General features: G+C 34.8%; 1 protein-coding gene across 13 annotated transcripts in view; it reads right to left on the reverse strand.

Moving 5' to 3' along the window:
* Positions 1 to 629: 629 nt before the first annotated feature.
* Positions 630 to 15,155, reverse strand: part of LOC123559387 (CLIP-associating protein 1-like) — a 146,963-nt gene continuing 132,437 nt past the window's right edge. For all 13 annotated transcript variants that reach the window (XM_053552735.1, XM_053552733.1, XM_053552740.1 and 10 more), the window contains 6 exons: positions 14,910 to 14,973; positions 13,920 to 14,046; positions 13,176 to 13,304; positions 11,529 to 11,735; positions 9,399 to 9,515; positions 630 to 7,953 (listed from right to left, as the gene is read on the reverse strand). In XM_053552735.1, the coding sequence (XP_053408710.1) occupies positions 7,864 to 7,953; positions 9,399 to 9,515; positions 11,529 to 11,735; positions 13,176 to 13,304; positions 13,920 to 14,046; positions 14,910 to 14,973 (734 nt within the window). In that variant the 3' untranslated portion in view covers positions 630 to 7,863. The remainder of the gene's footprint in view (positions 7,954 to 9,398; positions 9,516 to 11,528; positions 11,736 to 13,175; positions 13,305 to 13,919; positions 14,047 to 14,909; positions 14,974 to 15,155) is intronic.

Below are 15,155 nucleotides of genomic sequence, written 5' to 3' on the forward strand. Positions count from 1 at the left end.
CACGGACGACGGGTGATCACAAAAGCTCACCTTGTCACTATGTGACAGGTGAGCTAAAAAGCAATGTAGAGTTACAGTACTTATTGTGCAAAGTCAGCTTTTAATGGCAAATAACTGCTCCAAGTTTTAAAGCAATAGCTTTGACTGTTAAGAAAAAAAGTTGACCTAAACGCAAAACTTATCCAAGAAATCTGATATTTTCTAAGTCCAAAAGGGGCCATAATTCTTGCAAAAAGCAGGACAGAGTTATGTTTCTTGCTGTACAAAGTCAGCTATTGATGGTGAACAAGTGTTGCGAGTTTTAAAGCACTTACTTGATAGTTTAGTAGAAAAGCTGACCTAAACACAAAACTTAACCAGGCAACGCCAATGCCGATCAAGTGATGACACTGTTGTGATCACTTGATTAAGTTGCCAATTCATTTTCTATACAGAAAATTATGTTTAATGAAAAGTAGCTGTACTATGATACATCACTCCTTTACCCATTGTACATTTTGAAGTAGACAGGCCATCTATAATTGTACAGTTGTACACAAGATGTAGGGACTACCTCGAGCACCAACTGATACTAGTCGTGTTAAGTATTTTTAGGTTTTAAATGGGCAATAAAGAACAAAAACATGCTGTTTCAAGTTTTCAACTGTCTTTATATGTTTACACATGCTTAAATTATGTACTACATCATAATCAATACAAAAAAAATTAACACAGAATAACATAAAACACAAAAGGCAAACACAGGTTTACCATTCATACAATACTCATCTTAACATTTATGTTAAAATCAGCTTTACAATTTTTTTTTTAGAAAAGTCATTTGTTCATCAATTTAAAAGTTCTCAAATTATAGCATGAGACCATGTATGTGTGCATTTTGGCATGCTGCCAATATTTGAACAGATTGCTAACTTGTATACTCCAGCAGTTTTTAATCACTTTCTAAAATATTTCCTTATTCTATTCTATCTGTATGACACAAGGAATTGTTGCATTTCACAACTGAATATTGTTGTGAATCAGCAAATAAGAAAAATTCTAAAATTTTTAAAACTGTTTCACATGTTTCATTTGTTAACATACAATGAACACTATTTAACATAGATAATGATACAGTATGCCCAAAAAATGCACACAAACACTGATTTAAGGTAAGCTAAAAATCTCAATATTAACAAACAACATTTAACACAATATACATTTTTACTACACTTCCCTTGATTAAAAAATGGCTCCATATAAGCTTCCAATGGCAATCTCAAATAATCATTTGGCACACCAGATTCACCACCATAAATACAGCATTCATACTGTGTTTCTTCAAGCAAAATATCTAAGTACTACAAGAAATATTTATTTGATTCTCCCTTTATTCACCATCAGTGACAATCACTGCTGCACAAGCAATTAGACATGGTATCCATAGCAACTGCAGACCAGGCATTCATAGACACTAAAGACCAGGTGTCCATAGAAACTCAAGACCAGGTGTCCAAAGAAGACCCGGTATCTATAGAAACTGCGAACAATGTATCCAATAGAAACTGCAGACAAGTTTTCCATAAAAACTGCTAACAAGGTATCTATAGAAACTGCAGACCAGGTATCCATAGAAACTCAGGACATGGTATCCATGGAAACAGCAGTCACTGTATCCAAGGAAACCAAATAAAAACTGCTCATAAGGAACACTTCCTTCAAATGAAGTGTCCCCAGTGTATCTCCAGATAATAATATCCTGTAATTGTGACAAAAATAACAGAAAAATAGAACTTTGGTAAAAAAAAAGAAGAAGTTTTGTTGTGATATCTAACACTATCCTTTGCAAATGCTTCTCATAAAACAAGTTTTCTTGAAACAACAGTAACCAATTTTACAAAAGGAAATGATCTTATCAGTACTGTAACGAAAATATTTGTAATATAAACCCAACATTATATCAACAACATGAATTACCTAGAACTTTTAATAACATTTTGTGTACCAAACTGTCCTGTTCTAAAGTAGTTATTTATCTGCCTCAGACACTTCAGCAAAATAAAGACCCCCAACAATCCCGAATAACATTTCAAGGATTGTCAAAAAGGCATGCCTGCAGTTTGATGTCAGTTTTTTTTTTTGAATTTCAAGGATTGTCAAAAAGCATTCCTCCAGAATGATGTCAGTTGGGTTTTTTCCACTAAAAATACTCTTTCACATGACGTAAAAGTAAAACCAAAGTGATTCTATATAACTGTGATCCTTAAAAACTTGAGGTAAACTTTCCTGTTGTAGTAATGTTACTGCACATAACCATTACTACAGAAACTGTAAACCTATTTCCACAAAATCTTTGTAGCAGCTAAATCGCCGTCGTCATTGAAATGCGAAATATAGTGTTCGTGAACGTTTCTAGGGTTACAATATACAGATTTAAATATGCTGCTGATTAATAATCTTGGAGAAGTTGTATTACAATTTTTGAAAATTATGGTATTATAATGAACATCTGGTTGCATGCCAGTTCAAACTAAGTTTTGATATTTTTGTAGAAATGTCCCTTCTAAGCATAGTAACTGCTGTGATCTTGTCTGAAATGTTATTTGTGACTTTTTACTTCTATCAAAATGCATTTTTTTTTTTTAAAAATTATCACAGGATTGTTTATTTTTATTGGGTTTTAAGTCACTGCGACACAATAAATGTTAAAATGGGGGCTTTCCAGCTTCTGGCATTAGCAGAAAACTAGGAAGAATTACTGACTTTTTGACAAGCAAGCTGGATGGCTATCACAGACTTCAAATACTACATAGTTTATTAATATTGCTTATTACTATGTTTAACCAATAATGACAGTTTTCCATACAGACAAATAACACAATTTTTTAAACTTGGCTACATCATTAAAATTTGGACAAATGTCTTATGTTTTACAGAAAATATACAAAAGATTATGCTATGAATCAAATATACTTATATTATTCTCAGGGTTTTTGCGACAAATTATTCATGGTAAAAAAACAAATCGACTAGATAATGTTACAAGAAAAAAAATTGCTCTCTCCCTAATATATGCTTGATTTTTTCTGACATGAAATTTCATCGCAACATTTTACAAACTATACCTCATGTTTTCACGACATTTTAACTAACAAAACATGACCTTTTACAAGCAGGTCTGACATAGGCTAAACAAGAGGGCCATGATGGCCCTATATCGCTCACCTGTTATCATTGCACTTAAGGACAAGTCTTCAAGGTCAAAAGATCATAATGAAGATCAATCAAAAGAATTATGAGAAAATATAGTTGAAATTTTCTTAAAGTAACTTTAAATAAAATTATTCTCAAATCAGGCCAGAAGTTTCATACAAGAAGATTTAATTTTAAAGTTTTCTATATGGCCATATAGGGATAATGAGTGTCTCCTGCGGGCCGCCATGTTTTTCGAAGAATCAAAATTATCTCAAGGAATTTGGTAGAAGGTCATCCAAGGTACATTTGTGTAAAATTATTCTGAAAACGGAACAGTAGCTTTTGAGAAGAAGATTTTCAAAGTTTTCTATATAGCCATATAGGGAAAACAAGCCCCACCCCCTATCATGGGCCATAACTACAGAACCCATGATGGGAGTTTGGCCTGTTCAAGAAAGGAACCAATATCTTGTGGTGATACAAGTTGTGTGCAAGTTTGGTTAAAATCAAATCATACATGAAGCTGCTATTGTGCAGACAAGGTCAAAATAGCTAATTCTGGCCCTTTCAGGGGCCATAACTCTGGAACCCATTATGGGATCTGGCCGGTTCAAGAAAGGAACTGAGATCTTATGGTGACACAAGTTTTGTGCAAGTTTGATTAAATTCAAATCATAAATGAAGCTGCTATTGTGCAGACAAGGTGAAAATAGCTAATTCTGGCCCTTTCAGGGGCCATCACTCTGGAACCCATTATGGAATCTGGCCAGTTCAAGAAAGGAACCGAGATCTTATGGTGATACAAGTTGTGTGCAAGTTTGGTTAAAATAAAATCATAAATGAAGCTGCTATTGTGCAGACAAGGTCAAAATAGCTAATTTTGGCCCTTTCAGGGGCCATAACTCTGGAACCCATAATGGAATCTGGCCAGTTCAAGAAAGGAACCAAGATCTTATGGTGATACAAGTTGTGTGCAGGTTTGGTAAAAATGAAATCATAAATAAAGCTGCTATTGTGCAGACAAGGTCAAAATAGCTAATTTTGGCCCTTTCAGGGGCCATAACTCTGGAACCCATAATGGCATATGGCCGGTTCAAGAAAGGAACCGAGATGTTATGGTGATACAAGTTGTGTGCAAGTTTGGTTAAAATAAAATCACAAATGAAACCACTATCGTGCAGACAAGGAATTGTTGACGGACGCACAGACGGACGAAGGGTGATCACAAAAGCTCATCTTGTCACTATGTGACAGGTGAGCTAATAAAAATAAAATATGTCTTGATCAAGTTAAGGTTCACCAGAAAATGGCAGCCATTTTATAGTAAATGCAGTTGAAATGGAATACATATCAAAACTATGAGATACAAGTAAAAGATCCTATAAGGTTGTTTTTCATTAATAAATACAACCTACTACCAGTACAATGCTTTAATATCCCACAACCCTGTGTGTTTACACCAAAGTCTGAAATTAAACCTTGAAAATTTATTAAAATGAACAAACTGCCAACATTTCTAGGAAAGGAAATATATGAATGATAGGGAAAAATATCAAGTATTAGCAAATTCTGTCAGATTATATAATATAGGTAGATTTAAAACTGTTACGGCAAAACAGTTAAGGAAAAGGTTACCTAATGAACTTCTTAAAGGAACTCACCTCCAGATTAAATGTTTACGTAACAAGTACCCCCAAAATAATTGGCAAGGTAACAAATACCTCAAGACTTAAAAAATCCTTGCAGTCTAAATATCTCCAGGTAAACCAGTATCGTAACAAATACCTCTAGATTAAAATGTATACATCAATTTTGAAAACAGATGAAAATGTCATAAAAGTGTAATTCAAATCTGCCCTAGAAGATTCTACTATTTTATATCACATTTTCACCCGATAACTAATGGAAAATCATAAATTTTCAACTAAAAAATCTGAAGAAACTGAACATAACTGGTAAGGAATATCATGCCTAACAGTGTTGATTAATTAACATAGAATTACAATGTCCCTTGAAAACTACAGTATAAATAGAATGCTAGACTAATATCACCTTGGTAACAATGTACATACAAATAATTACATGAATTTATATATACTTATAAGGTAAGATAAAAAGAGATACAGAAGTTGTGCTTATCCTATGTTCAGTGAAAATGTTTCCAAAAATATAATATTCAAAACAGGTGCAATAATAATACTTATTATGCAATTTTTATGGCTAGTCGCCCAAAAACAGCATCGATCTTCTAGCCTGATACTTTCCAAGGTGTATCAGGCTGTTAGATTTATGTAGTAATTTTTCATTTTTCTACAAAAAACAGTATAAACATTAAACACCTCTATAGCTGTGCTCTGTTCCTTGTAGTACATTTCTCGATCAGAAAAAAAAAAAGAAAAAAACAATACATGTTACACTACAGAAACTAAACCAGAATTTCTTACAACTGCCGTTTCCCTTTAACACTTATCATGCTGGACACAACTGGTTCTGCCTTTGCGACCAGGGTAGATCATGATCTGCACTGTTCACTATTCAGTCCATAATTTGCAGTGAACACCCCTTCAAATAATAAATGGTACTTCCCAAGTTAAATGAAGGACCAGTCAATTTTAGAAATGTAGCAGGCTAAAGGTTAATTACCATCCTTTAAATTATTACACAAGCAAATGAATCATCCTTTCAAGTCCATACAGTTTGCCCAATAATTATTAAACAATCATCATACAAGAGAAAAAAATTTTGAGTGCATCCGCGCAGTCTGGTCAGGATCATGTTGTTCGCTTTCAGAGCCTATAGCAATTAGAGAAACTGTTAGCGAACAGCATGAATCCTGACCAGATTGTGTGAATGCGCAGGCTGGTCTGGATCCATGCTGGTTGCTAACCCACTATGTTGGTTTTCTCATGGCACGGCTCAAATAATTTAATGAAATCCTAGAAACAATTTGCGGGGTTTTAAAGCAAATAAAATTTGGCATTACTTTGTTGCGGTTTATTCAATTTAAAAGGTGGTAAAGCTTAACTGAAGCTATTTTTGCAACAGGACAATACTACAATCAACAATGCAGATGTAATGTTATTAAGGTGGTTAAGTGTGAGTTTAAAGTGCAAGCTTTAGGTGGTGTTTTTTTTAAGCAGTAAGACACTTTTAGACTGAGCAGAAAAAAACTGTGATAAGTAACATGATTATGTGTAAAAGAATTAAACAAAAATATGTTATTTCATACCAAAATAGTGGAAAATACCCTGTCTTTTTCACCACAGCTAACATCTATCTTTTTCATTCAAATTTATGGGGCATACCTCCAGATACACATTTAAATCTTGAAAATCATTTCCTGCATTAATAAGCTGGTATATTACAGGTATGATGTTATGTCTGAATATTTAAATTTCCAAATATCTGACATAAAGCTGGTGCTGTGCCCCTTTAATGGATTACCTATCAATGCTCAAATATATCACAGATGAACACTGGTTTATTCCTGAATATAATGTTAAAGAGACAGTGAAAGATACGTGGTAATATACCTTTTCACTGAAACTTGATGTACAAATTTCCAATTTCATAGCCTTATTTATCAACATTCCCAAAACAAAGAAACTACCTTAAGTGGATAGAAACTTCCCATTAGTAGGGTAATATAATAATATGAGTTGCTTCCTATCTCAGAAATCTGTCAGACAGATATATATTAAATAACCTCATAATTAAAATCTATTCTTCACAACAGTAACATACATAAGACGGGGGGCTTAACTTCAGCGCTGACATTTTAAGTACATTTCCCTGTCTTACAGGTGAGTAAGTACACTATTTAACTGTAATAATGTCACTCTGTAAATACTTTTTTATGTTTAGTAGTCCTTTTCAGTTCTGAAATATCTGCACTATGTTATAAACTTTGGCAAAAAAAGAAAACGAAAAATAAGAAAAGGACTTTTAACATTTCAACACCAGAACAAAATGTACAAAAAAATTCAAAGTACATCATTAACAATGTTGTATGAAAATTCAAAGAAAACATTTCAACTTCAATATCCAAAAAAAACCATTTATAAACGAACTTGAACTTCCCTCAAAACTACCCAAACACCACTGAAAAGGAACACTTTCTTATTAATACAAGCACTTCCATGTAGTAAATTTAGAATTACACGAGTTCTGTATAATGATCGGTGTAAATACTTGTCAATGAAAATGAGCACAGCATGTACAATGGAATGATGCTTATCTAGTGTACAATAAAAATTGAAGTTCTAGCTACACATCAGTCTGATCTCATCACATGAGATACGCTTTATTACATATCCAGTTTTTTATTTCTATATTTGGAACTTCGTGAGCATATGCTGTTTAATTATAGGTTATCACATTTAGTGGGCATGGTAACACATGCACACTCTTGACCAATGTTTTAAAATTAAAAGTCCACTTATTTTCCCTATTTTGCTTGAACTAGCAAAAAGCTATTATCTCCCTTTATGATTTAATATTAATTTTCTCAAAGTATGACATTTTCTGTCCAGTGAATGCAATTCTTATATCACTTTTGTAATCATAAATCTGATTGGATAACAACCTGGTTGTGCACTGGCCCATCTAACACATTCTGGGATATGATTGGCTACCAGCTATATTAGTAACTGTCAATCAAATAAATCCTAGCATGCCATTGGCTAGCTATCATGAAGTGTCGGAACTATGAGGAGACAGTAATTTCCCACTATCTTTCTGTGCCTGTGCTCTTTTGATGTATAAGTTTAATAACTTAATCTGAAACAAAAGACAGGTTCTATTTAGAAAGAGTACAACATTAAAAGTTTCGTTATATAACTTTCGTTAGTTTTTTTTTGCTCATAAAATCCTCATATTCAAACAAACATATAACAAATGATTTATTGAATTATCAAGTAATATAAATGTCTTCATGTTACCTGTTACATTAAGGACATTCTGTTATCTGTTACACTTAAGACATTTTAAATACTGGATGATCACGCCACAGCAATATCAATGTTCAAACAAGTTTGAAGCAATACAAAATTGTAATCCCCTACCAAAGACAAGACTTTTTTTTCAAATTATTTGTAGTTCTCAAATATTAAACCTATTTTAACTCTAATGTCTTGTAACTACTGGGACATTAAATCTTTTCCCACTGCTTTATGACTGATCTCTCTAAAACATCAAATATTCAGTGGGGAATAAAAAGCAACATCTTTATGACAATTTACATTAAAATTCTGACAGAAGAAGTGCAACTAATGACAATAAAAGGACACTACTCTATAGTAATTGATTCATCATTGCAGTGTAGGCAGTAAATCCCCTAATGACAACCATCAACATTTGTAAAATCATTCAAGCAGAATAGCTTTATTGCCTCTTTGTTACCATTCATACCAATAACTTGAAATAGTGATAAAATAAAGGCCTTCTTAAATTGGATTCCTTTGAAAATGAGACATATGCTAATCAGAAATATGATTAATGACCATCTTTGCTGGATTTCTTTTTATTCTTTTGAAGACTGAAATACAGTCAAATCTGTACTAAAGACCATCATCAAATACAGGCCAACACTACAAAGGCCACTTCTACAAAACCTGCCTGAAAAGGTCACTGTTTTCTCTTTCATTTTAACCATAAATAGTGAAAACTGACCTGTGTTTCGAGACACCCTATCAACAAAAATCATATTTTTCATTTCCCAAGGACGGTCTTTACAGACAGGCTTGACTATACCAAGTGCTATTCCACAGGAAAATCTTTTTTCTATGCAAATACCATCAAGGCAGTCAGTCTTACTAGACATTCCTGGTCACATTTGAACACTTGACCTATAGGTTGAGGTCTACCCTTACAATATTGTTTGTTTTGTTTTTGTCGGGTTTAACGCCACACAGCCACTATTATAGGTCAGATGGTGACTTTCCAGCTTTTGATGGTACAGGCAGATGCCAGGTGCCCTCAGTGAACTACTTCATCACAGGAGGGCACCTTGGGTAGAACCACCAACCTGCAGCGAGCCAAGATGGATGGCTTCCTCACATGAAGAATTCAATCCCCTAAGTGAGACTCGAACCAACATAGGTAAGGGGCAAGTGATTTGAAGTCAGCATCCTTAACCACTTGGCCATGGAGGCCTCTTACAATAATGTATCTTGTGTATCTTTACAATTATCAGTCTAGGTCATGAAAATTGCAATTTTACATACCTTACTACCATTAAGATCTGTGAGATATTGTCGCAGAGATTCTCCGACAACCATGTATATGGCAACAAGACAGAACACGCTGGCTTTCCGTACACTGCTCTCACTGTCATCATATCCCTGTCAACGAAAACAAAATAATGTCATATTCTATAGCACCCTATCATTTTTCAGTGAAAATGATTTTTTTTGATCTGCAGGATTTTGATATAAACTTATAATTATTAAAAACAGTTGACACTTAATAATAAGAAATGATGTTATAATTTCTTGATGACGTCAGTTCTTGAATTTTATGCCGATAACATTTTCAAGATGGTGGCTTCCTCAGAAAAGTTTTTTTTTTCTTATCTGGGTTAAACAATGCATCAACACAACACAGGTTATATTAGGACAAACCAGACTAAAAAGTTTGGTTTCACATCTCATTTACATCAGAATAAAAATATGAGGTATCAAACCTTTTATACCTGTTGGAATTACAGAAATAAAGTAAAACCATGTGTTAAATACTATCACTTGGAATGGGCCTTACATTCATCAAAGGGTAAGAAAGTTTGTGTATAACTTTTTTTCAGACACAAGTTGTCCAAGAACCACTTGGAACTGTAAGAACGTACTCAATGGAATAATGAAGAACATGGAGAAATCAAAGAATTTTGCAATGAAACAGACAAATAAAAGTAAGCTTGAATTGTCTCCATAGGACATGGATGCACCAACATATTAATGTGCCATCCTCTATATAGCAAAAACTATCAAAGGGTCAAACTGCAGTAAAAATATTCACAGAAAATAGGTTGCTCATCTGTGATAAATGTGTGTGTGTGTGTGTTGGGGGGGGGGGGGGGGGGGGGGGGGGGGGCATAAAAAGTGAATCGGAATGCATGGAGCAGCAAAAAGGAAGTGAACAACCAACAGGGTACGTCATATAAGATAACTGATTATATATTAATATTGAAAAATGCTGAAAACCAAAGGAGGCTCATTTTATCTGTAAAACTTAGTATGGAAACTAAAAGGAAAAGGTACAATTGTTGTAAACTATTTGAGAAATACAGTTAGTTCCATTTCAATGAACAGAGTAGCCACAATGGTGTAATTTGGGGGAAGTCAGGAAGACAAGGCTCCATTTGTCAGATCAGTAAAGTGCTTTTGCTTTGGACTCTATGAAAGCACTTGTTCAAAGCATGCCAACTAGTGTTAAGTGAGTTATAGAAAACAGGGGATGTAACTCATTACTAGCCAACATTTATTAGAACGTAATGAACTGTTGTAAATTAAGTTTACACCTTTGCAGGTTATATTTACATGTGTTTTCTGTTTAAAATTGTAAAAGCTACATATCTGTATTTTAGGTAAGCTTTTTTTCGGACACCCTGTATGTTCATATTTTATAAAACATCTGAGCAGAAAATAATGAACTGGTAGGACTTTTTCATGTGCTTTTTATCTGTGACCAACAATGACATGTGTACTGATGTATACATGTAGAGATGGACAGGCAAATGTGGCATCAAATAATCACTTGTACCTAGCCAGACGGTAGCATAGAAATAATTAAACGAACACGACAACTCAATTATCGCTCATTTTTGTTCTCAAATTTTAAATTAAAATTAACACGCATTTTCACTACACACAAACAAATTTCGACTGCTATTAAATGGCAAAAAGCTACAAGAACTAAATCAACTCTGCAAAGAAACGTGACATGTAGGTTTTGTCAAAATGTGGACAGGTACGAAACAGTTAACCAAGGTGTGACGCGGACTCCGTTGTGAGAAGGATAGCTCTACTAATTCTTCGAATAGTCAGCTAAAAATTATACATGTGGTCCAGGCAGCTGTGGCATCAAAGGTATTTCAAATTAACCCATTGTACCTAGCCAAGTGGTCGCATAAAATAATCAAACAAGCACGTCATCTAAATTATCGCTCATTTACGTTTCCAACTTATGAATGAAAATTAACACTCCTGTTCACCATACACAAACACATTTAATAAATGGCAAGAAGCTACAAGCACTAAATCAACTCAGCAAAGAAAAGTGACATGTAGCATGTTAAATTTCAAATGGAGCCAAGAAGTATACTTCCATAACATTTTAGCAAGACAGAAAGAAGCAGAAACCTTAAGAAGCCCCGGCATTGCCTCCGGCAATGTGGGTAACAGCTCCTCTGCAGACATCTGCTCCACAACCTTGGTCTGCATCTTGATAGCTGCCAAGTTCATCGGTAACTCCGCCGCCTTAACAATTGGAATTAAAATACGTATACTCTGGATTGGTGGTGTGTAACTCGCTAAAGTAGCAGCACATTCCTCTGCTGCCCGAACAACCTGCGTGATCAAAAACAAAGATGTACATTTTTCGTTTTGGGTATCATTATTATTTGCCTGTGTAACTAAACATGTCTGAGAGCAGTACATTCTATTGTTCAGTATAATGGTGCTGATTATGAATAACCCATCTCTGGTAGAGTAAAGAAAAGTAGCAATAATCTCTTATAGCTTTGTTTAGTTAGGTATATGAACCAGTATGTGCATCCTAGTTTGTTTATAGTTTGTACCTCATATGCCCAACTCCTGCGAAAAAAGCTAGTAACACTAGACTAAATTTCGTCACCTCAATGCAACAAAGTCATATCTTCTTATAAATTTATAATAAGATACGACTTTGTTGCGTTGAGGTGACGTAGTTTTGAGGATAATGCAAAATACAGAAGATATGCCAATTCCATAAACTTCCCTGGTTCTGTAGCGAGCCAGGTGTAAAGCACGTATTCATCAGACACTTTAGAAATTTAGTTGGAGGAGGTGTGGGGGTGGGGATTTGTCTCACCACACCTTATTTCTTAGTCCAGATTGTTACCAGTGTATCACCAGGTCTTCAAAGGTCCCTGTCAATGTTGTATAATCCCACAGAACCCTTAACTGACAACATTAATCAATTAAAATGTTCAAAGGTAAAAAAAAAAAAAATGATGTTCAACACAGGAAAATCAAAATTACTGAAGACATCTTAATATAAATAACAACAAATACTAACCTAGCGCCTTCACATATTTTTAAAATAAGGAGTCTACTCAGTGAAACTAACTTCTGGCTATGAAACCAGTGGTACCTGTCCCAACTTTTCAAAAATTATTAACATTTGGATAAAAGCCCTGTGTATGGATGTTTTACACCCGACACATTCAAGAACCAGGGAATCTTTAGTAACTGGATCGTCTTCCGTATCATGCACTGTCCTACAACTAAACAGCTGTTCCACCAAGTGGAGCAATACACACCAGAAGGGTTATATCAGAGAGGACAGAAGCAAAATATGGTGGACAGATTTGACCTTTGAGCTTAATTTGTGACCTCGACCTTGACCTGGTTCATGTGCTCTGCACATCGTCTCATTGCCAACTAATAACATGCCAAGTTTGAAGTCAATACCTTGCATGGTTATTTAGTTATGCTCCAGACATGAAATATGATGGACAGTTTTGACCTTTTAGCTCAGTTTGTAACCTTGACCTTTGACCTACAGAGCCAGTTCAAGTGCTCTGCACATCGTCTCATCGCCAACTACATATATGCCAAGTTTAAAGTCAACATCATTAACGGTTATAAAATTATGCTCCGGACACAAATTACGACGGATGGATGGACAGAAAAACGCATGCGCCATCACGTCTGTTTTTTTAAAACAGGCTAATAAAAATAGGAGTTTACCCACTTGGACGGTGACTATAAATAAGCTTAAATACAAACAAGCAACTAGCAACATACCTCTTTGGCAGGGTCTTTGTGAGCTTCAAGAATTCTTAGCATGGTGAGTTCAGCGTACTCTTCAAACCGTTGAGATTGGTTACGTAAGATCTCTCGTAACACCCGCAATGCTAATGACCGCACTTGAACCTGAAAGTTTTTAATGAAATACATAGAATCTGACTGGATTTTCACTGGATCTAAGTCACACAGATGCTACTGATGTCATATGGCATCTTTTCAGTTTTGATACCGGTAGTAGAGTAAGTTTTGATAGTAGAGTAAGCTCCTAAACACTCCCAAGAAATTTTTTCAGGTACAAATGTGCACCTTGGTAGAATCTCCAATCTTCTGTAAGCCACCTGGATGGATTCTTTGCTGGAGACTTCATCTCTTTGTAGGCTTACCCATAGTTTTTTTTTGTATGCATTTTTTCTTGAGTCATACACATAAACAAAATGTTAGTCATACAGGAATATTTCCAGCTTCTGATGGTGGAGGAAGACCCCAGGTGCCCCTCAAGGCATTGCTTCCCGCATAGTAAGGTAAACATAGAGGTAAACTTTATGTAACGTTGCAAATAATCAACACACATTTGGGCAGAAATACCCCACTTTCCACAAACTAGCTGGATGGCTTCCTCACATGCAGAATACTACATCCTACGCATTGTTTATATATATATATTGCTGTAATAACCGCACTTATCTGACAGATTCGACACTATATTTAAATAGGTAAAAAAGACTCAAAACTACAACTTACATCATCATCCCCGAGAGTTTCCAGTAATATTAGCAGGATACTCTTAAAATGTTCGTCCCAGAGCTCAAACATACCCTCCCTTGTCAACTTGATTAGAGACAACATCGTGTTCTTACGTTCCTCATGCCTGCAATTGAATGAGAAACAAATTATTTTCACCAGCACTGATAGATAACCTTCTTCTATTACCAATACATGACACTGAAACTCTTCAAACATTAATCATCAGACTGAAAAACTACTTAGAATAATAACTTTTCTCAACTTTTGAACACTTTTTTTTGCTGGATTTAACATCCCACCGACACAATTATAGGTCAGATGGCAACTTTCCAGCTTAAATGGTGGAGGAAGTACTGTGAAACCTGTATAATCCAGCAGCCAAGGGAGCAACACAATGCGGCTTCTCAAGACAGGTGACTACTTAAGGCAAGTTGGAATTAAAATAAAAATTCAATTCAGGAGTTAGCCGAGAGGAAGCTTTGGGCAAAGATTTGCTTAATACAGGTGGCCACGAAAACAGGTTCACCTGTATACTGAAACAATGGCACAGCTGTTCATGATTAATACAGTGCAACCTCACTACAATGGACACCGATGTGAAGATTAAAATATAATTGCTGTGATGCGGTTGTTGCTTTATATACGGTAGGTAAGTTTAATTAGAATTTTTATCTAATGAGAAAATATTTACCTCTGTAGAGAGGTGTCTGGTCTATACTGGTGTCAATATCAGAAGGTTGTATTGTACTATTACATGTAATATTACAGTCAAACTTCAAACGCATGAACTCGATGGAACCAGAAAAATTTGTTTATCGTAGTTGAAGCCATTGAAAAAATACATTACACTTATAGGGATTTTTGCCGGGACCTGATAAATTCGAATTGATTGAATGGTGTTGTTCAAATAACCCGAGTTGGAGCGAACAAAGTTTGAGTGTAGTGCATTTTTTATTTAAACAAAGCAACTTCTCTAACCCAGCTTACCTTTCATTATGATTTGAAAGTTCTTTGAGAATTTCATTGATCATTTCTTCTTGATCTAAGGACCCTGAAAAGACAGAGAATGACAAATATTAAAATTAACCTATCAGACTTCTATAATTGCCGGACGATACCGTACACAGATACCATCGGTCAAAACTGTGTTTTGAAATATACATGTTTATATCAAAGATAGCAATACATACCAAAAAGGAATTTTGAGCAAAGTTTACTTCATACAGAAAAAAA

Source organism: Mercenaria mercenaria, chromosome 10 (genome assembly GCF_021730395.1).
Source record: "Mercenaria mercenaria strain notata chromosome 10, MADL_Memer_1, whole genome shotgun sequence".
Lineage (NCBI taxonomy): Eukaryota > Metazoa > Mollusca > Bivalvia > Venerida > Veneridae > Mercenaria > Mercenaria mercenaria.